Source organism: Atractosteus spatula, chromosome 5 (assembly GCF_055471065.1).
Source record: "Atractosteus spatula isolate fAtrSpa1 chromosome 5, fAtrSpa1.hap1, whole genome shotgun sequence".
Classification (NCBI taxonomy): Eukaryota; Metazoa; Chordata; class Actinopteri; order Semionotiformes; family Lepisosteidae; genus Atractosteus; species Atractosteus spatula.
In genome coordinates this window covers 341,664-362,782 of record NC_142710.1, presented here as the reverse complement: position 1 = coordinate 362,782, position 21,119 = coordinate 341,664, and the positions used below count along the sequence as shown (strand labels likewise).

Below are 21,119 nucleotides of genomic sequence, written 5' to 3'. Positions count from 1 at the left end.
GGGGCGGGGGAAGCGATTGCAGGGACACAGGAAGTGTCTGAGTTTGTTCAGCGCCAGACGGGGCACAGAGAGGCTGAGCGCAGGGCATCGCGCAGATCATCCCGGGTCCGGTTTCGGTAGATAAAGACGCAGAGCCGCCGCAGTCGAGACGAGATTTAGCCTCTGGACTCTTACGGGCCGCCGAGATGCTGATTAAGGTCAAGGTAAGGGGGTTTCGGAGGGGCTTGCGGACGCGCGGATTCACCGGCGGGCAGCGGTGCCGCCCGGCGCACCGGCAGCGGTTCCGAAGAAACAATGAACGCGAAGGAAAATGGCCGAGCTGCTCATTTTCACGGTGCCCTGTCTTCCACGCACGCCCACGCACACACGCAGACGCCCGCGGGCGGGTGAATCGCCGGCCGGGCTCCGCTCGCGGTGCTGGGACCGAGCCCGGGTCCGAGTCCAGGCCGAGCGGGCGGCTGGGGCGGGAGGCGAGCCCAGCTCCTCTCGGGGGGGGGGTGAGTGATGAAGGTGATGATCATCTCTCCCCTCTCTCTCTCTTCCTCCTCCTCTCACCGCCAACCGCGCAGACGCTCACGGGGAAGGAGATCGAGATCGATATCGAGCCCACAGACAAGGTGAGGCTGGTGTGTGTATTACTGTGATCTCCTCTCTCTCACTGTGTCTCCTGTCCCGTTGTGTGTGTGTATTACTGAGGGATTCTCTGTGATCTCCTCTCTCTCACTGTGTCTCCTGTCCCGTTGTGTGTTTATTACTGAGGGCTTCTCTGTGATCTCCTCTCTCTCACTGTGTCTCCTGTCCTGTTGTGTGTGTTTATTACTGAGGGCTTCTCTGTGATCTCCTCTCTCTCACTGTGTCTCCTGTCCTGTTGTGTGTTTATTACTGAGGGCTTCTCTGTGATCTCCTCTCTCTCACTGTCTCCTGTCCTGTTGTGTGTGTTTATTACTGAGGGCTTCTCTGTGATCTCCTCTCTCTCACTGTGTCTCCTGTCCCATTGTGTGTTTATTACTGAGGGCTTCTCTGTGATCTCCTCTCTCTCACTGTGTCTCCTGTCCTGTTGTGTGTGTTTATTACTGAGGGATTCTCTGTGATCTCCTCTCTCTCACTGTGTCTCCTGTCCTGTTGTGTGTGTTTATTACTGAGGGATTCTCTGTGATCTCCTCTCTCTCACTGTGTCTCCTGTCCTGTTGTGTGTGTTTATTACTGAGGGATTCTCTGTGATCTCCTCTCTCTCACTGTGTCTCCTGTCCTGTTGTGTGTGTTTATTACTGAGGGCTTCTCTGTGATCTCCTCTCTCTCTCACTGTGTCTCCTGTCCTGTTGTGTGTGTTTATTATGGAGGGCTTCTCTGTGATCTCCTCTCTCTCTCACTGTGTCTCCTGTCCTGCTGTGTGTGTATTACTGAGGGCTTCTCAGTGATCTCCTCTCTCTGTCTCCTGTCCTGTTGTGTGTGTTTATTACTGAGGGCTTCTCTGTGATCTCCTCTCTCCCCCTCTGTGTCTCCTGTCCTGTTGTGTGTGTTTATTACTGAGGGCTTCTCTGTGATCTCCTCTCTCTCACTGTGTCTCCTGTCCTGTTGTGTGTGTTTATTACTGAGGGATTCTCTGTGATCTCCTCTCTCTCACTGTGTCTCCTGTCCTGTTGTGTGTGTGTATTACTGAGGGATTCTCTGTGATCTCCTCTCTCTCACTGTGTCTCCTGTACTGTTGTGTGTGTTTATTACTGAGGGCTTCTCTGTTATCTCCTCTCTCACTGTGTCTCCTGTCCTGTTGTGTGTGTTTATTACTGAGGGCTTCTCTGTTATCTCCTCTCTCACTGTGTCTCCTGTCCTGTTGTGTGTGTTTATTACTGAGGGCTTCTCTGTGATCTCTTCTCTCTCACTGTGTCTCCTGTCCTGTTGTGTGTGTGTATTACTGAGGGCTTCTCTGTGATCTCCTCTCTCTCACTGTGTCTCCTGTCCTGTTGTGTGTGTGTATTACTGAGGGCTTCTCTGTGATCTCTTCTCTCTCACTGTGTCTCCTGTCCTGTTGTGTGTGTTTATTACTGAGGGCTTCTCTGTGATCTCTTCTCTCTCACTGTGTCTCCTGTCCTGTTGTGTGTGTTTATTACTGAGGGCTTCTCTGTGATCTCCTCTCTCTCACTGTGTCTCCTGTCCTGTTGTGTGTGTTTATTACTGAGGGCTTCTCTGTGATCTCCTCTCTCTGTCTCCTGTCCTGTTGTGTGTGTTTATTACTGAGGGCTTCTCTGTGATCTCTCCTCTCTCTCACTGTGTCTCCTGTCCTGTTGTGTGTGTTTATTACCAAGGGCTTCTCTGTGATCTCCTCTCTCTCACTGTGTCTCCTGTCCTGTTGTGTGTGTGTATTACTGAGGGCCTCTCTGTGATCTCCTCTCTCTCTCACTGTCTCCTGTCCTGTTGTGTGTGTATTACTGAGGGCTTCTCTGTGATCTCCTCTCTCTCACTGTGTCTCCTGTCCTGTTGTGTGTGTATTACTGAGGGCTTCTCTGTGATCTCCTCTCTCCCTGTGTCTCCTGTCCTGTTGTGTGTGTTTATTACTGAGGGCTTCTCTGTGATCTCCTCTCTCTCACTGTGTCTCCTGTCCTGTTGTGTGTGTTTATTACTGAGGGCTTCTCTGTGATCTCCTCTCTCTCACTGTGTCTCCTGTCCTGCTGTGTGTGTTTATTACTGAGGGCTTCTCTGTGATCTCCTCTCTCTCACTGTGTCTCCTGTCCTGTCGTGTGTGTTTATTACTGAGGGCTTCTCTGTGATCTCTTCTCTCTCACTGTGTCTCCTGTCCTGTTGTGTGTGTTTATTACTGAGGGCTTCTCTGTGATCTCCTCTCTCTCACTGTGTCTCCTGTCCTGTTGTGTGTGTGTATTACTGAGGGCTTCTCTGTGATCTCTCCTCTCTCTCACTGTGTCTCCTGTCCTGTTGTGTGTTTATTACTGAGGGATTCTCTGTGATCTCCTCTCTCTCACTGTGTCTCCTGTCCTGTTGTGTGTGTTTATTACTGAGGGCTTCTCTGTGATCTCCTCTCTCTCTCACTGTGTCTCCTGTCCTGTTGTGTGTGTTTATTATGGAGGGCTTCTCTGTGATCTCCTCTCTCTCTCACTGTGTCTCCTGTCCTGCTGTGTGTGTATTACTGAGGGCTTCTCAGTGATCTCCTCTCTCTGTCTCCTGTCCTGTTGTGTGTGTGTATTACTGAGGGCTTCTCTGTGATCTCTCCTCTCTCTCACTGTGTCTCCTGTCCTGTTGTGTGTGTTTATTACTGAGGGCTTCTCTGTGATCTCCTCTCTCTCACTGTGTCTCCTGTCCTGCTGTGTGTGTTTATTACTGAGGGCTTCTCTGTGATCTCCTCTCTCTCACTGTGTCTCCTGTCCTGTCGTGTGTGTTTATTACTGAGGGCTTCTCTGTGATCTCTTCTCTCTCACTGTGTCTCCTGTCCTGTTGTGTGTGTTTATTACTGAGGGCTTCTCTGTGATCTCCTCTCTCTCACTGTGTCTCCTGTCCTGTTGTGTGTGTGTATTACTGAGGGCTTCTCTGTGATCTCTCCTCTCTCTCACTGTGTCTCCTGTCCTGTTGTGTGTTTATTACTGAGGGATTCTCTGTGATCTCCTCTCTCTCACTGTGTCTCCTGTCCTGTTGTGTGTGTTTATTACTGAGGGCTTCTCTGTGATCTCCTCTCTCTCTCACTGTGTCTCCTGTCCTGTTGTGTGTGTTTATTATGGAGGGCTTCTCTGTGATCTCCTCTCTCTCTCACTGTGTCTCCTGTCCTGCTGTGTGTGTATTACTGAGGGCTTCTCAGTGATCTCCTCTCTCTGTCTCCTGTCCTGTTGTGTGTGTGTATTACTGAGGGCTTCTCTGTGATCTCTCCTCTCTCTCACTGTGTCTCCTGTCCTGTTGTGTGTGTGTGTATTACTGAGGGATTCCCTGTGATCTCCTCTCTCTCACTGTGTCTCCTGTCCTGTTGTGTGTGTTTATTACTGAGGGCTTCTCTGTGATCTCCTCTCTCTCACTGTGTCTCCTGTCCTGCTGTGTGTGTTTATTACTGAGGGCTTCTCTGTGATCTCCTCTCTCTCACTGTGTCTCCTGTCCTGCTGTGTGTGTTTATTACTGAGGGCTTCTCTGTGATCTCCTCTCTCTCACTGTGTCTCCTGTCCTGTCGTGTGTGTTTATTACTGAGGGCTTCTCTGTAATCTCTTCTCTCTCACTGTGTCTCCTGTCCTGTTGTGTGTGTTTATTACTGAGGGCTTCTCTGTGATCTCCTCTCTCTCACTGTGTCTCCTGTCCTGTTGTGTGTGTGTATTACTGAGGGCTTCTCTGTGATCTCTCCTCTCTCTCACTGTGTCTCCTGTCCTGTTGTGTGTTTATTACTGAGGGATTCTCTGTGATCTCCTCTCTCTCACTGTGTCTCCTGTCCTGTTGTGTGTGTTTATTACTGAGGGCTTCTCTGTGATCTCCTCTCTCTCTCACTGTGTCTCCTGTCCTGTTGTGTGTGTTTATTATGGAGGGCTTCTCTGTGATCTCCTCTCTCTCTCACTGTGTCTCCTGTCCTGCTGTGTGTGTATTACTGAGGGCTTCTCAGTGATCTCCTCTCTCTGTCTCCTGTCCTGTTGTGTGTGTGTATTACTGAGGGCTTCTCTGTGATCTCTCCTCTCTCTCACTGTGTCTCCTGTCCTGTTGTGTGTGTTTATTACTGAGGGCTTCTCTGTGATCTCCTCTCTCTCACTGTGTCTCCTGTCCTGCTGTGTGTGTTTATTACTGAGGGCTTCTCTGTGATCTCCTCTCTCTCACTGTGTCTCCTGTCCTGTCGTGTGTGTTTATTACTGAGGGCTTCTCTGTGATCTCTTCTCTCTCACTGTGTCTCCTGTCCTGTTGTGTGTGTTTATTACTGAGGGCTTCTCTGTGATCTCCTCTCTCTCACTGTGTCTCCTGTCCTGTTGTGTGTGTGTATTACTGAGGGCTTCTCTGTGATCTCTCCTCTCTCTCACTGTGTCTCCTGTCCTGTTGTGTGTTTATTACTGAGGGATTCTCTGTGATCTCCTCTCTCTCACTGTGTCTCCTGTCCTGTTGTGTGTGTTTATTACTGAGGGCTTCTCTGTGATCTCCTCTCTCTCTCACTGTGTCTCCTGTCCTGTTGTGTGTGTTTATTATGGAGGGCTTCTCTGTGATCTCCTCTCTCTCTCACTGTGTCTCCTGTCCTGCTGTGTGTGTATTACTGAGGGCTTCTCAGTGATCTCCTCTCTCTGTCTCCTGTCCTGTTGTGTGTGTGTATTACTGAGGGCTTCTCTGTGATCTCTCCTCTCTCTCACTGTGTCTCCTGTCCTGTTGTGTGTGTGTGTATTACTGAGGGATTCCCTGTGATCTCCTCTCTCTCACTGTGTCTCCTGTCCTGTTGTGTGTGTGTGTATTACTGAGGGCTTCTCTGTGATCTCCTCTCTCTCACTGTGTCTCCTGTCCTGTTGTGTGTTTATTACTGAGGGCTTCTCTGTGATCTCCTCTCTCTGTCTCCTGTCCTGTTGTGTGTGTTTATTACTGAGGGCTTCTCTGTGATCTCCTCTCTCTCTCACTGTGTCTCCTGTCCTGTTGTGTGTGTTTATTATGGAGGGCTTCTCTGTGATCTCCTCTCTCTCTCACTGTGTCTCCTGTCCTGCTGTGTGTGTATTACTGAGGGCTTCTCAGTGATCTCCTCTCTCTGTCTCCTGTCCTGTTGTGTGTGTGTATTACTGAGGGCTTCTCTGTGATCTCTCCTCTCTCTCACTGTGTCTCCTGTCCTGTTGTGTGTGTGTGTATTACTGAGGGATTCCCTGTGATCTCCTCTCTCTCACTGTGTCTCCTGTCCTGTTGTGTGTGTGTGTATTACTGAGGGCTTCTCTGTGATCTCCTCTCTCTCACTGTGTCTCCTGTCCTGTTGTGTGTGTTTATTACTGAGGGCTTCTCTGTGATCTCTTCTCTCTCACTGTGTCTCCTGTCCTGTTGTGTGTGTTTATTACTGAGGGCTTCTCTGTGATCTCCTCTCTCTCACTGTGTCTCCTGTCCTGTTGTGTGTGTGTATTACTGAGGGCTTCTCTGTGATCTCTCCTCTCTCTCACTGTGTCTCCTGTCCTGTTGTGTGTGTTTATTACTGAGGGCTTCTCTGTGATCTCCTCTCTCTCACTGTGTCTCCTGTCCTGTTGTGTGTGTGTGTATTACTGAGGGATTCTCTGTGATCTCTTCTCTCTCACTGTGTCTCCTGTCCTGCTGTGTGTGTTTATTACTGAGGGATTCTCTGTGATCTCCTCTCTCACTGTGTCTCCTGTCCTGTTGTGTGTGTTTATTACTGAGGGCTTCTCTGTGATCTCCTCTCTCTCTCACTGTGTCTCCTGTCCTGTTGTGTGTGTTTATTATGGAGGGCTTCTCTGTGATCTCCTCTCTCTCTCACTGTGTCTCCTGTCCTGCTGTGTGTGTATTACTGAGGGCTTCTCAGTGATCTCCTCTCTCTGTCTCCTGTCCTGTTGTGTGTGTGTGTATTACTGAGGGCTTCTCTGTGATCTCTCCTCTCTCTCACTGTGTCTCCTGTCCTGTTGTGTGTGTTTATTACTGAGGGCTTCTCTGTGATCTCCTCTCTCTCACTGTGTCTCCTGTCCTGTTGTGTGTGTGTGTATTACTGAGGGATTCCCTGTGATCTCCTCTCTCTCACTGTGTCTCCTGTCCTGTTGTGTGTGTGTGTATTACTGAGGGCTTCTCTGTGATCTCCTCTCTCTCACTGTGTCTCCTGTCCTGTTGTGTGTTTATTACTGAGGGCTTCTCTGTGATCTCCTCTCTCTGTCTCCTGTCCTGTTGTGTGTGTTTATTACTGAGGGCTTCTCTGTGATCTCCTCTCTCTCTCACTGTGTCTCCTGTCCTGTTGTGTGTGTTTATTATGGAGGGCTTCTCTGTGATCTCCTCTCTCTCTCACTGTGTCTCCTGTCCTGCTGTGTGTGTATTACTGAGGGCTTCTCAGTGATCTCCTCTCTCTGTCTCCTGTCCTGTTGTGTGTGTGTATTACTGAGGGCTTCTCTGTGATCTCTCCTCTCTCTCACTGTGTCTCCTGTCCTGTTGTGTGTGTGTGTATTACTGAGGGATTCCCTGTGATCTCCTCTCTCTCACTGTGTCTCCTGTCCTGTTGTGTGTGTGTGTATTACTGAGGGCTTCTCTGTGATCTCCTCTCTCTCACTGTGTCTCCTGTCCTGTTGTGTGTGTTTATTACTGAGGGCTTCTCTGTGATCTCTTCTCTCTCACTGTGTCTCCTGTCCTGTTGTGTGTGTTTATTACTGAGGGCTTCTCTGTGATCTCCTCTCTCTCACTGTGTCTCCTGTCCTGTTGTGTGTGTGTATTACTGAGGGCTTCTCTGTGATCTCTCCTCTCTCTCACTGTGTCTCCTGTCCTGTTGTGTGTGTTTATTACTGAGGGCTTCTCTGTGATCTCCTCTCTCTCACTGTGTCTCCTGTCCTGTTGTGTGTGTGTGTATTACTGAGGGCTTCTCTGTGATCTCCTCTCTCTCACTGTGTCTCCTGTCCTGTTGTGTGTGTGTATTACTGAGGGCTTCTCTGTGATCTCTCCTCTCTCTCACTGTGTCTCCTGTCCTGTTGTGTGTGTTTATTACTGAGGGCTTCTCTGTGATCTCCTCTCTCTCACTGTGTCTCCTGTCCTGTTGTGTGTGTGTGTATTACTGAGGGCTTCTCTGTGATCTCCTCTCTCTCTCACTGTGTCTCCTGTCCTGTTGTGTGTGTTTATTATGGAGGGCTTCTCTGTGATCTCCTCTCTCTCTCACTGTGTCTCCTGTCCTGCTGTGTGTGTATTACTGAGGGCTTCTCAGTGATCTCCTCTCTCTGTCTCCTGTCCTGTTGTGTGTGTGTATTACTGAGGGCTTCTCTGTGATCTCTCCTCTCTCTCACTGTGTCTCCTGTCCTGTTGTGTGTGTTTATTACTGAGGGCTTCTCTGTGATCTCCTCTCTCTCACTGTGTCTCCTGTCCTGCTGTGTGTGTTTATTACTGAGGGCTTCTCTGTGATCTCCTCTCTCTCACTGTGTCTCCTGTCCTGTCGTGTGTGTTTATTACTGAGGGCTTCTCTGTGATCTCTTCTCTCTCACTGTGTCTCCTGTCCTGTTGTGTGTGTTTATTACTGAGGGCTTCTCTGTGATCTCCTCTCTCTCACTGTGTCTCCTGTCCTGTTGTGTGTGTGTATTACTGAGGGCTTCTCTGTGATCTCTCCTCTCTCTCACTGTGTCTCCTGTCCTGTTGTGTGTTTATTACTGAGGGATTCTCTGTGATCTCCTCTCTCTCACTGTGTCTCCTGTCCTGTTGTGTGTGTTTATTACTGAGGGCTTCTCTGTGATCTCCTCTCTCTCTCACTGTGTCTCCTGTCCTGTTGTGTGTGTTTATTATGGAGGGCTTCTCTGTGATCTCCTCTCTCTCTCACTCTGTCTCCTGTCCTGCTGTGTGTGTATTACTGAGGGCTTCTCAGTGATCTCCTCTCTCTGTCTCCTGTCCTGTTGTGTGTGTGTATTACTGAGGGCTTCTCTGTGATCTCTCCTCTCTCTCACTGTGTCTCCTGTCCTGTTGTGTGTGTGTGTATTACTGAGGGATTCCCTGTGATCTCCTCTCTCTCACTGTGTCTCCTGTCCTGTTGTGTGTGTTTATTACTGAGGGCTTCTCTGTGATCTCCTCTCTCTCACTGTGTCTCCTGTCCTGCTGTGTGTGTTTATTACTGAGGGCTTCTCTGTGATCTCCTCTCTCTCACTGTGTCTCCTGTCCTGCTGTGTGTGTTTATTACTGAGGGCTTCTCTGTGATCTCCTCTCTCTCACTGTGTCTCCTGTCCTGTCGTGTGTGTTTATTACTGAATGCTTCTCTGTAATCTCTTCTCTCTCACTGTGTCTCCTGTCCTGTTGTGTGTGTTTATTACTGAGGGCTTCTCTGTGATCTCCTCTTTCTCACTGTGTCTCCTGTCCTGTTGTGTGTGTGTATTACTGAGGGCTTCTCTGTGATCTCTCCTCTCTCTCACTGTGTCTCCTGTCCTGTTGTGTGTTTATTACTGAGGGATTCTCTGTGATCTCCTCTCTCTCACTGTGTCTCCTGTCCTGTTGTGTGTGTTTATTACTGAGGGCTTCTCTGTGATCTCCTCTCTCTCTCACTGTGTCTCCTGTCCTGTTGTGTGTGTTTATTATGGAGGGCTTCTCTGTGATCTCCTCTCTCTCTCACTGTGTCTCCTGTCCTGCTGTGTGTGTATTACTGAGGGCTTCTCAGTGATCTCCTCTCTCTGTCTCCTGTCCTGTTGTGTGTGTGTATTACTGAGGGCTTCTCTGTGATCTCTCCTCTCTCTCACTGTGTCTCCTGTCCTGTTGTGTGTGTTTATTACTGAGGGCTTCTCTGTGATCTCCTCTCTCTCACTGTGTCTCCTGTCCTGCTGTGTGTGTTTATTACTGAGGGCTTCTCTGTGATCTCCTCTCTCTCACTGTGTCTCCTGTCCTGTCGTGTGTGTTTATTACTGAGGGCTTCTCTGTGATCTCTTCTCTCTCACTGTGTCTCCTGTCCTGTTGTGTGTGTTTATTACTGAGGGCTTCTCTGTGATCTCCTCTCTCTCACTGTGTCTCCTGTCCTGTTGTGTGTGTGTATTACTGAGGGCTTCTCTGTGATCTCTCCTCTCTCTCACTGTGTCTCCTGTCCTGTTGTGTGTTTATTACTGAGGGATTCTCTGTGATCTCCTCTCTCTCACTGTGTCTCCTGTCCTGTTGTGTGTGTTTATTACTGAGGGCTTCTCTGTGATCTCCTCTCTCTCTCACTGTGTCTCCTGTCCTGTTGTGTGTGTTTATTATGGAGGGCTTCTCTGTGATCTCCTCTCTCTCTCACTGTGTCTCCTGTCCTGCTGTGTGTGTATTACTGAGGGCTTCTCAGTGATCTCCTCTCTCTGTCTCCTGTCCTGTTGTGTGTGTGTATTACTGAGGGCTTCTCTGTGATCTCTCCTCTCTCTCACTGTGTCTCCTGTCCTGTTGTGTGTGTGTGTATTACTGAGGGATTCCCTGTGATCTCCTCTCTCTCACTGTGTCTCCTGTCCTGTTGTGTGTGTGTGTATTACTGAGGGCTTCTCTGTGATCTCCTCTCTCTCACTGTGTCTCCTGTCCTGTTGTGTGTTTATTACTGAGGGCTTCTCTGTGATCTCCTCTCTCTGTCTCCTGTCCTGTTGTGTGTGTTTATTACTGAGGGCTTCTCTGTGATCTCCTCTCTCTCTCACTGTGTCTCCTGTCCTGTTGTGTGTGTTTATTATGGAGGGCTTCTCTGTGATCTCCTCTCTCTCTCACTGTGTCTCCTGTCCTGCTGTGTGTGTATTACTGAGGGCTTCTCAGTGATCTCCTCTCTCTGTCTCCTGTCCTGTTGTGTGTGTGTATTACTGAGGGCTTCTCTGTGATCTCTCCTCTCTCTCACTGTGTCTCCTGTCCTGTTGTGTGTGTGTGTATTACTGAGGGATTCCCTGTGATCTCCTCTCTCTCACTGTGTCTCCTGTCCTGTTGTGTGTGTGTGTATTACTGAGGGCTTCTCTGTGATCTCCTCTCTCTCACTGTGTCTCCTGTCCTGTTGTGTGTGTTTATTACTGAGGGCTTCTCTGTGATCTCTTCTCTCTCACTGTGTCTCCTGTCCTGTTGTGTGTGTTTATTACTGAGGGCTTCTCTGTGATCTCCTCTCTCTCACTGTGTCTCCTGTCCTGTTGTGTGTGTGTATTACTGAGGGCTTCTCTGTGATCTCTCCTCTCTCTCACTGTGTCTCCTGTCCTGTTGTGTGTGTTTATTACTGAGGGCTTCTCTGTGATCTCCTCTCTCTCACTGTGTCTCCTGTCCTGTTGTGTGTGTGTGTATTACTGAGGGCTTCTCTGTAATCTCTTCTCTCTCACTGTGTCTCCTGTCCTGTTGTGTGTGTTTATTACTGAGGGCTTCTCTGTGATCTCTTCTCTCTCACTGTGTCTCCTGTCCTGTTGTGTGTGTTTATTACTGAGGGCTTCTCTGTGATCTCCTCTCTCTCACTGTGTCTCCTGTCCTGTTGTGTGTGTGTATTACTGAGGGCTTCTCTGTGATCTCTCCTCTCTCTCACTGTGTCTCCTGTCCTGTTGTGTGTGTGTATTACTGAGGGCTTCTCTGTGATCTCCTCTCTCTCACTGTGTCTCCTGTCCTGTTGTGTGTGTGTGTATTACTGAGGGCTTCTCTGTGATCTCCTCTCTCTCTCACTGTGTCTCCTGTCCTGTTGTGTGTGTTTATTATGGAGGGCTTCTCTGTGATCTCCTCTCTCTCTCACTGTGTCTCCTGTCCTGCTGTGTGTGTATTACTGAGGGCTTCTCAGTGATCTCCTCTCTCTGTCTCCTGTCCTGTTGTGTGTGTGTATTACTGAGGGCTTCTCTGTGATCTCTCCTCTCTCTCACTGTGTCTCCTGTCCTGTTGTGTGTGTTTATTACTGAGGGCTTCTCTGTGATCTCCTCTCTCTCACTGTGTCTCCTGTCCTGCTGTGTGTGTTTATTACTGAGGGCTTCTCTGTGATCTCCTCTCTCTCACTGTGTCTCCTGTCCTGTCGTGTGTGTTTATTACTGAGGGCTTCTCTGTGATCTCTTCTCTCTCACTGTGTCTCCTGTCCTGTTGTGTGTGTTTATTACTGAGGGCTTCTCTGTGATCTCCTCTCTCTCACTGTGTCTCCTGTCCTGTTGTGTGTGTGTATTACTGAGGGCTTCTCTGTGATCTCTCCTCTCTCTCACTGTGTCTCCTGTCCTGTTGTGTGTTTATTACTGAGGGATTCTCTGTGATCTCCTCTCTCTCACTGTGTCTCCTGTCCTGTTGTGTGTGTTTATTACTGAGGGCTTCTCTGTGATCTCCTCTCTCTCTCACTGTGTCTCCTGTCCTGTTGTGTGTGTTTATTATGGAGGGCTTCTCTGTGATCTCCTCTCTCTCTCACTCTGTCTCCTGTCCTGCTGTGTGTGTATTACTGAGGGCTTCTCAGTGATCTCCTCTCTCTGTCTCCTGTCCTGTTGTGTGTGTGTATTACTGAGGGCTTCTCTGTGATCTCTCCTCTCTCTCACTGTGTCTCCTGTCCTGTTGTGTGTGTGTGTATTACTGAGGGATTCCCTGTGATCTCCTCTCTCTCACTGTGTCTCCTGTCCTGTTGTGTGTGTTTATTACTGAGGGCTTCTCTGTGATCTCCTCTCTCTCACTGTGTCTCCTGTCCTGCTGTGTGTGTTTATTACTGAGGGCTTCTCTGTGATCTCCTCTCTCTCACTGTGTCTCCTGTCCTGCTGTGTGTGTTTATTACTGAGGGCTTCTCTGTGATCTCCTCTCTCTCACTGTGTCTCCTGTCCTGTCGTGTGTGTTTATTACTGAGGGCTTCTCTGTAATCTCTTCTCTCTCACTGTGTCTCCTGTCCTGTTGTGTGTGTTTATTACTGAGGGCTTCTCTGTGATCTCCTCTTTCTCACTGTGTCTCCTGTCCTGTTGTGTGTGTGTATTACTGAGGGCTTCTCTGTGATCTCTCCTCTCTCTCACTGTGTCTCCTGTCCTGTTGTGTGTTTATTACTGAGGGATTCTCTGTGATCTCCTCTCTCTCACTGTGTCTCCTGTCCTGTTGTGTGTGTTTATTACTGAGGGCTTCTCTGTGATCTCCTCTCTCTCTCACTGTGTCTCCTGTCCTGTTGTGTGTGTTTATTATGGAGGGCTTCTCTGTGATCTCCTCTCTCTCTCACTGTGTCTCCTGTCCTGCTGTGTGTGTATTACTGAGGGCTTCTCAGTGATCTCCTCTCTCTGTCTCCTGTCCTGTTGTGTGTGTTTATTACTGAGGGCTTCTCTGTGATCTCTCCTCTCTCTCACTGTGTCTCCTGTCCTGTTGTGTGTGTTTATTATGGAGGGCTTCTCTGTGATCTCCTCTCTCTCTCACTGTGTCTCCTGTCCTGCTGTGTGTGTATTACTGAGGGCTTCTCAGTGATCTCCTCTCTCTGTCTCCTGTCCTGTTGTGTGTGTGTATTACTGAGGGCTTCTCTGTGATCTCTCCTCTCTCTCACTGTGTCTCCTGTCCTGTTGTGTGTGTTTATTACTGAGGGCTTCTCTGTGATCTCCTCTCTCTCACTGTGTCTCCTGTCCTGCTGTGTGTGTTTATTACTGAGGGCTTCTCTGTGATCTCCTCTCTCTCACTGTGTCTCCTGTCCTGTCGTGTGTGTTTATTACTGAGGGCTTCTCTGTGATCTCTTCTCTCTCACTGTGTCTCCTGTCCTGTTGTGTGTGTTTATTACTGAGGGCTTCTCTGTGATCTCCTCTCTCTCACTGTGTCTCCTGTCCTGTTGTGTGTGTGTATTACTGAGGGCTTCTCTGTGATCTCTCCTCTCTCTCACTGTGTCTCCTGTCCTGTTGTGTGTTTATTACTGAGGGATTCTCTGTGATCTCCTCTCTCTCACTGTGTCTCCTGTCCTGTTGTGTGTGTTTATTACTGAGGGCTTCTCTGTGATCTCCTCTCTCTCTCACTGTGTCTCCTGTCCTGTTGTGTGTGTTTATTATGGAGGGCTTCTCTGTGATCTCCTCTCTCTCTCACTGTGTCTCCTGTCCTGCTGTGTGTGTATTACTGAGGGCTTCTCAGTGATCTCCTCTCTCTGTCTCCTGTCCTGTTGTGTGTGTGTATTACTGAGGGCTTCTCTGTGATCTCTCCTCTCTCTCACTGTGTCTCCTGTCCTGTTGTGTGTGTGTGTATTACTGAGGGATTCCCTGTGATCTCCTCTCTCTCACTGTGTCTCCTGTCCTGTTGTGTGTGTGTGTATTACTGAGGGCTTCTCTGTGATCTCCTCTCTCTCACTGTGTCTCCTGTCCTGTTGTGTGTTTATTACTGAGGGCTTCTCTGTGATCTCCTCTCTCTGTCTCCTGTCCTGTTGTGTGTGTTTATTACTGAGGGCTTCTCTGTGATCTCCTCTCTCTCTCACTGTGTCTCCTGTCCTGTTGTGTGTGTTTATTATGGAGGGCTTCTCTGTGATCTCCTCTCTCTCTCACTGTGTCTCCTGTCCTGCTGTGTGTGTATTACTGAGGGCTTCTCAGTGATCTCCTCTCTCTGTCTCCTGTCCTGTTGTGTGTGTGTATTACTGAGGGCTTCTCTGTGATCTCTCCTCTCTCTCACTGTGTCTCCTGTCCTGTTGTGTGTGTGTGTATTACTGAGGGATTCCCTGTGATCTCCTCTCTCTCACTGTGTCTCCTGTCCTGTTGTGTGTGTGTGTATTACTGAGGGCTTCTCTGTGATCTCCTCTCTCTCACTGTGTCTCCTGTCCTGTTGTGTGTGTTTATTACTGAGGGCTTCTCTGTGATCTCTTCTCTCTCACTGTGTCTCCTGTCCTGTTGTGTGTGTTTATTACTGAGGGCTTCTCTGTGATCTCCTCTCTCTCACTGTGTCTCCTGTCCTGTTGTGTGTGTGTATTACTGAGGGCTTCTCTGTGATCTCTCCTCTCTCTCACTGTGTCTCCTGTCCTGTTGTGTGTGTTTATTACTGAGGGCTTCTCTGTGATCTCCTCTCTCTCACTGTGTCTCCTGTCCTGTTGTGTGTGTGTGTATTACTGAGGGCTTCTCTGTAATCTCTTCTCTCTCACTGTGTCTCCTGTCCTGTTGTGTGTGTTTATTACTGAGGGCTTCTCTGTGATCTCTTCTCTCTCACTGTGTCTCCTGTCCTGTTGTGTGTGTTTATTACTGAGGGCTTCTCTGTGATCTCCTCTCTCTCACTGTGTCTCCTGTCCTGTTGTGTGTGTGTATTACTGAGGGCTTCTCTGTGATCTCTCCTCTCTCTCACTGTGTCTCCTGTCCTGTTGTGTGTGTGTATTACTGAGGGCTTCTCTGTGATCTCCTCTCTCTCACTGTGTCTCCTGTCCTGTTGTGTGTGTGTGTATTACTGAGGGATTCTCTGTGATCTCTCCTCTCTCTCACTGTGTCTCCTGTCCTGTTGTGTGTGTGTATTACTGAGGGCTTCTCTGTGATCTCCTCTCTCTCGCTGTGTCTCCTGTCCTGTTGTGTGTGTGTGTATTACTGAGGGATTCTCTGTGATCTCCTCTCTCTGTCTCCTGTCCTGTTGTGTGTGTGTGTATTACTGAGGGCTTCTCTGTGATCTCCTCTCTCTCGCTGTGTCTCCTGTCCTGTTGTGTGTGTGTGTATTACTGAGGGCTTCTCTGTGATCTCCTCTCTCTCGCTGTGTCTCCTGTCCTGTTGTGTGTGTGTGTATTACTGAGGGATTCTCTGTGATCTCCTCTCTCTCACTGTGTCTCCTGTCCTGTTGTGTGTGTGTGTATTACTGAGGGCTTCTCTGTGATCTCCTCTCAATAAAATTTTTTTTCAGTTCCAGGTGCTTTATTAGCATGACCGATGGGTACAATCAGTGTTGCCAAAGCACATAAAAATAAAATTAACATGGACAGGGATCTGCTCTCTCGCAGGTGGAAAGGATTAAGGAGCGAGTGGAAGAGAAGGAAGGGATTCCTCCACAACAACAGAGACTCATCTACAGTGGAAAACAAATGTGAGTGTTAATGTACTGGAGTGTCCAGTCAGTGTGTCTGTATGAACCCCTCTCTCTCAGTGCAGTGTTAATGTACTGGAGTGTCCAGTCAGTCAGTGTGTCTGTATGAACCCCTCTCTCTCAGTGCAGTGTTAATGTACTGGAGTGTCCAGTCAGTGTGTCTGTATGAACCCCTCTCTCTCAGTGCAGTGTTAATGTACTGGAGTGTCCAGTCAGTGTGTCTGTATGAACCCCTCTCTCTCAGTGCAGTGTTAATGTACTGGAGTGTCCAGTCAGTCAGTGTGTCTGTATGAACCCCTCTCTCTCAGTGCAGTGTTAATGTACTGGAGTGTCCAGTCAGTCAGTGTGTCTGTATTAACCCCTCTCTCTCAGTGCAGTGTTAATGTACTGGAGTGTCCAGTCAGTCAGTGTGTCTGTATGAACCCCTCTCTCTCAGTGCAGTGTTAATGTACTGGAGTGTCCAGTCAGTCAGTGTGTCTGTATGAACCCCTCTCTCTCAGTGCAGTGTTAATGTACTGGAGTGTCCAGTCAGTCAGTGTGTCTGTCTGAACCCCTCTCTCTCAGTGCAGTGTTAATGTACTGGAGTGTCCAGTCAGTCAGTGTGTCTGTATTAACCCCTCTCTCTCAGTGCAGTGTTAATGTACTGGAGTGTCCAGTCAGTCAGTGTGTCTGTATTAACCCCTCTCTCTCAGTGCAGTGTTAATGTACTGGAGTGTCCAGTCAGTGTGTCTGTATGAACCCCTCTCTCTCAGTGCAGTGTTAATGTACTGGAGTGTCCAGTCAGTCAGTGTGTCTGTATTAACCCCTCTCTCTCAGTGCAGTGTTAATGTACTGGAGTGTCCAGTCAGTCAGTGTGTCTGTATGAACCCCTCTCTCTCAGTGCAGTGTTAATGTACTGGAGTGTCCAGTCAGTGTGTCTGTATGAACCCCTCTCTCTCAGTGCAGTGTTAATGTACTGGAGTGTCCAGTCAGTGTGTCTGTATGAACCCCTCTCTCTCAGTGCAGTGTTAATGTACTGGAGTGTCCAGTCAGTCAGTGTGTCTGTATGAACCCCTCTCTCTCAGTGCAGTGTTAATGTACTGGAGTGTCCAGTCAGTCAGTGTGTCTGTATGAACCCCTCTCTCTCAGTGCAGTGTTAATGTACTGGAGTGTCCAGTCAGTGTGTCTGTATGAACCCCTCTCTCTCAGTGCAGTGTTAATGTACTGGAGTGTCCAGTCAGTCAGTGTGTCTGTATGAACCCCTCTCTCTCAGTGCAGTGTTAATGTACTGGAGTGTCCAGTCAGTCAGTGTGTCTGTATGAACCCCTCTCTCTCAGTGCAGTGTTAATGTACTGGAGTGTCCAGTCAGTGTGTCTGTATGAACCCCTCTCTCTCAGTGCAGTGTTAATGTACTGGAGTGTCCAGTCAGTCAGTGTGTCTGTATGAACCCCTCTCTCTCAGTGCAGTGTTAATGTACTGGAGTGTCCAGTCAGTCAGTGTGTCTGTATGAACCCCTCTCTCTCAGTGCAGTGTTAATATACTGGAGTGTCCAGTCAGTGTGTCTGTATGAACCCCTCTCTCTCAGTGCAGTGTTAATGTACTGGAGTATCCAGTCAGTGTGTCTGTATGAACCCCTCTCTTTCAGTGCAGTGTTAATGTACTGGAGTGTCCAGTCAGTGTGTCTGTATGAACCCCTCTCTCTCAGTGCAGTGTTAATGTACTGGAGTGTCCAGTCAGTGTGTCTGTATGAACCCCTCTCTCTCAGTGCAGTGTTAATGTACTGGAGTGTCCAGTCAGTGTGTCTGTATGAACCTCTCTCTCTCAGTGCAGTGTTAATGTACTGGAGTGTCCAGTCAGTGTGTGTATTAACCCCTCTCTCTCAGTGCAGTGTTAATGTACTGCAGTGTCCAGTCAGTGTGTCTGTATGAACCCCTCTCTCTCAGTGCAGTGTTAATGTACTGGAGTGTCCAGTCAGTCAGTGTGTCTGTATGAACCCCTCTCTCTCAGTGCAGTGTTAATGTACTGGAGTGTCCAGTCAGTGTGTCTGTATGAACCCCTCTCTCTCAGTGCAGTGTTAATGTACTGGAGTATCCAGTCAGTCGGTGTGTCTGTATGAACCCCTCTCTCTCAGTGCAGTGTTAATGTACTGGAGTGTCCAGTCAGTGTGTCTGTATGAACCCCTCTCTCTCAGTGCAGTGTTAATGTACTGGAGTGTCCAGTCAGTCAGTGTGTCTGTATGAACCCCTCTCTCTCAGTGCAGTGTTAATGTACTGGAGTGTCCAGTCAGTCAGTGTGTCTGTATGAACCCCTCTCTCTCAGTGCAGTGTTAATGTACTGGAGTGTCCAGTCAGTCAGTGTGTCTGTATGAACCCCTCTCTCTCAGTGCAGTGTTAATGTACTGGAGTGTCCAGTCAGTCAGTGTGTCTGTATGAACCCCTCTCTCTCAGTGCAGTGTTAATGTACTGGAGTGTCCAGTCAGTCAGTGTGTCTGTATGAACCCCTCTCTCTCAGTGCAGTGTTAATGTACTGGAGTGTCCAGTCAGTCAGTGTGTCTGTATGAACCCCTCTCTCTCAGTGCAGTGTTAATGTACTGGAGTGTCCAGTCAGTCAGTGTGTCTGTATGAACCCCTCTCTCTCAGTGCAGTGTTAATGTACTGGAGTGTCCAGTCAGTGTGTCTGTATGAACCTCTCTCTCTCAGTGCAGTGTTAATGTACTGCAGTGTCCAGTCAGTGTGTCTGTATGAACCCCTCTCTCTCAGTGCAGTGTTAATGTACTGGAGTGTCCAGTCAGTCAGTGTGTCTGTATGAACCCCTCTCTCTCAGTGCAGTGTTAATGTACTGGAGTGTCCAGTCAGTGTGTCTGTATGAACCCCTCTCTCTCAGTGCAGTGTTAATGTACTGGAGTGTCCAGTCAGTCAGTGTGTCTGTATGAACCCCTCTCTCTCAGTGCAGTGTTAATGTACTGGAGTGTCCAGTCAGTGTGTCTGTATGAACCCCTCTCTCTCAGTGCAGTGTTAATGTACTGGAGTGTCCAGTCAGTCAGTGTGTCTGTATGAACCCCTCTCTCTCAGTGCAGTGTTAATGTACTGGAGTGTCCAGTCAGTCAGTGTGTCTGTATGAACCCCTCTCTCTCAGTGCAGTGTTAATGTACTGGAGTGTCCAGTCAGTCAGTGTGTCTGTATGAACCCCTCTCTCTCAGTGCAGTGTTAATGTACTGGAGTGTCCAGTCAGTGTGTCTGTATGAACCCCTCTCTCTCAGTGCAGTGTTAATGTACTGGAGTGTCCAGTCAGTGTGTCTGTATGAACCCCTCTCTCTCAGTGCAGTGTTAATGTACTGGAGTGTCCAGTCAGTGTGTCTGTATGAACCCCTCTCTCTCAGTGCAGTGTTAATGTACTGGAGTGTCCAGTCAGTCAGTGTGTCTGTATGAACCCCTCTCTCTCAGTGCAGTGTTAATGTACTGGAGTGTCCAGTCAGTGTGTCTGTATGAACCCCTCTCTCTCAGTGCAGTGTTAATGTACTGGAGTGTCCAGTCAGTGTGTCTGTATTAACCCCTCTCTCTCAGTGCAGTGTTAATGTACTGGAGTGTCCAGTCAGTGTGTCTGTATGAACCCCCCTCTCTCAGTGCAGTGTTAATGTACTGGAGTGTCCAGTCAGTCAGTGTGTCTGTATGAACCCCTCTCTCTCAGTGCAGTGTTAATGTACTGGAGTGTCCAGTCAGTGTGTCTGTATGAACCCCTCTCTCTCAGTGCAGTGTTAATGTACTGGAGTGTCCAGTCAGTCAGTGTGTCTGTATGAACCCCTCTCTCTCAGTGCAGTGTTAATGTACTGGAGTGTCCAGTCAGTCAGTGTGTCTGTATGAACCCCTCTCTCTCAGTGCAGTGTTAATGTACTGGAGTGTCCAGTCAGTCAGTGTGTCTGTATGAACCCCTCTCTCTCAGTGCAGTGTTACTGTACTGGAGTGTCCAGTCAGTGTGTCTGTATGAACCCCTCTCTCTCAGTGCAGTGTTAATGTACTGGAGTGTCCAGTCAGTGTGTCTGTATGAACCCCTCTCTCTCAGTGCAGTGTTAATGTACTGGAGTGTCCAGTCAGTCAGTGTGTCTGTATGAACCCCTCTCTCTCAGTGCAGTGTTAATGTACTGGAGTGTCCAGTCAGTGTGTCTGTATGAACCCCTCTCTCTCAGTGCAGTGTTAATGTACTGGAGTGTCCAGTCAGTCAGTGTGTCTGTATGAACCCCTCTCTCTCAGTGCAGTGTTAATGTACTGGAGTGTCCAGTCAGTGTGTCTGTATGAACCCCTCTCTCTCAGTGCAGTGTTAATGTACTGGACTGTCCAGTCAGTGTGTCTGTATGAACCCCTCTCTCTCAGTGCAGTGTTAATGTACTGGAGTGTCCAGTCAGTCAGTGTGTCTGTATGAACCCCTCTCTCTCTTTCAGGAATGATGAGAAGACAGCAGCAGATTATAAGATCCAGGGAGGCTCAGTTCTACACCTGGTCCTGGCTCTCAGAGGTGGGGCCTCCCACAGTCCCAGCAAGCACTCGTGTTGCTCCTTGTAACACTCTGCCTTGACTCACCTGCCTTAGAGTTCGCCTCTTTTAAGCCGCTTTTCCTAGGTTGGTGAAACTCTGTGGTGGTTTAAAATGTAAATTTAGTTATTCTACTATATTACAACAAAACATGAAACCCGTAATATCGGTAATTAAGCCAATGCAATATATGGTTCTCCTGCTCAAAATGTGTAGTTTTGGTAATTGTTCTTGTTAATTTCAGGTCCTGTTTGGGGTGTAGTTTCAGAGTTTCTGGGTTCGTGAAAGAGTTTGTTTCTAATTTAAGGACTGTTAATGTTTTCTGCAACTAACCCCCCTTCCAGCCTCAAAAATAAAGCAGCCAACAACCAAACTGTTTGTTATTGAATTTTTTCAGTTTTTGTGCCTCTGTTGAATGAGCTAGTCCTGACCACAGGGGGCGCTGTGACGGCACTGAGCTCAGTGTGGAGAAAGGGGCCGGACTCTCGCTGACACTGCTGCTGGCTGACCACAGGGGGCGCTGTGACGGCACTGAGCTCGGTGTGGAGAAAGGAGCCGGACTCTCGCTGACACTGCTGCTGTCTGACCACAGGGGGCGCTGTGACGGCACTGAGCTCGGTGTGGAGAAAGGGGCCGGACTCTCACTGACACTGCTGCTGTCTGACCACAGGGGGGCGCTGTGACGGCACTGAGCTCGGTGTGGAGAAAGGGGCCGGACTCTCGCTGACACTGCTGCTGTCTGACCACAGGGGGCGCTGTGACGGCACTGAGCTCGGTGTGGAGAAAGGGGCCGGACTCTCGCTGACACTGCTGCTGTCTGACCACAGGGGGGTGCTGTGACGGCACTGAGCTCGGTGTGGAGAAAGGGGCCGGACTCTCACTGACACTGCTGCTGTCTGACCACAGGGGGCGCTGTGACGGCACTGAGCTCGGTGTGGAGAAAGGGGCCGGACTCTTGCTGACACTGCTGCTGTCTGACCACAGGGGGCGCTGTGACGGCACTGAGCTCGGTGTGGAGAAAGGGGCCGGACTCTTGCTGACACTGCTGCTGTCTGACCACAGGGGGCGCTGTGACGGCACTGAGCTCGGTGTGGA

General features: G+C 49.1%; 1 protein-coding gene across 1 annotated transcript; it reads left to right on the top strand.

Annotated features, from left to right (window-relative positions):
* Positions 1–5: 5 nt before the first annotated feature.
* On the top strand, positions 6–20,397 carry nedd8l (NEDD8 ubiquitin like modifier, like). Its single transcript, XM_088916089.1, has 4 exons — positions 6–203; positions 570–617; positions 15,437–15,519; positions 19,934–20,397. Exons 1-4 carry the CDS (start codon positions 186–188, stop codon positions 20,052–20,054), a joined length of 270 nt encoding a protein of 89 aa, XP_088772215.1. The 5' UTR covers positions 6–185; the 3' UTR covers positions 20,055–20,397.
* The last annotated feature ends 722 nt before the right edge of the window (positions 20,398–21,119 follow it).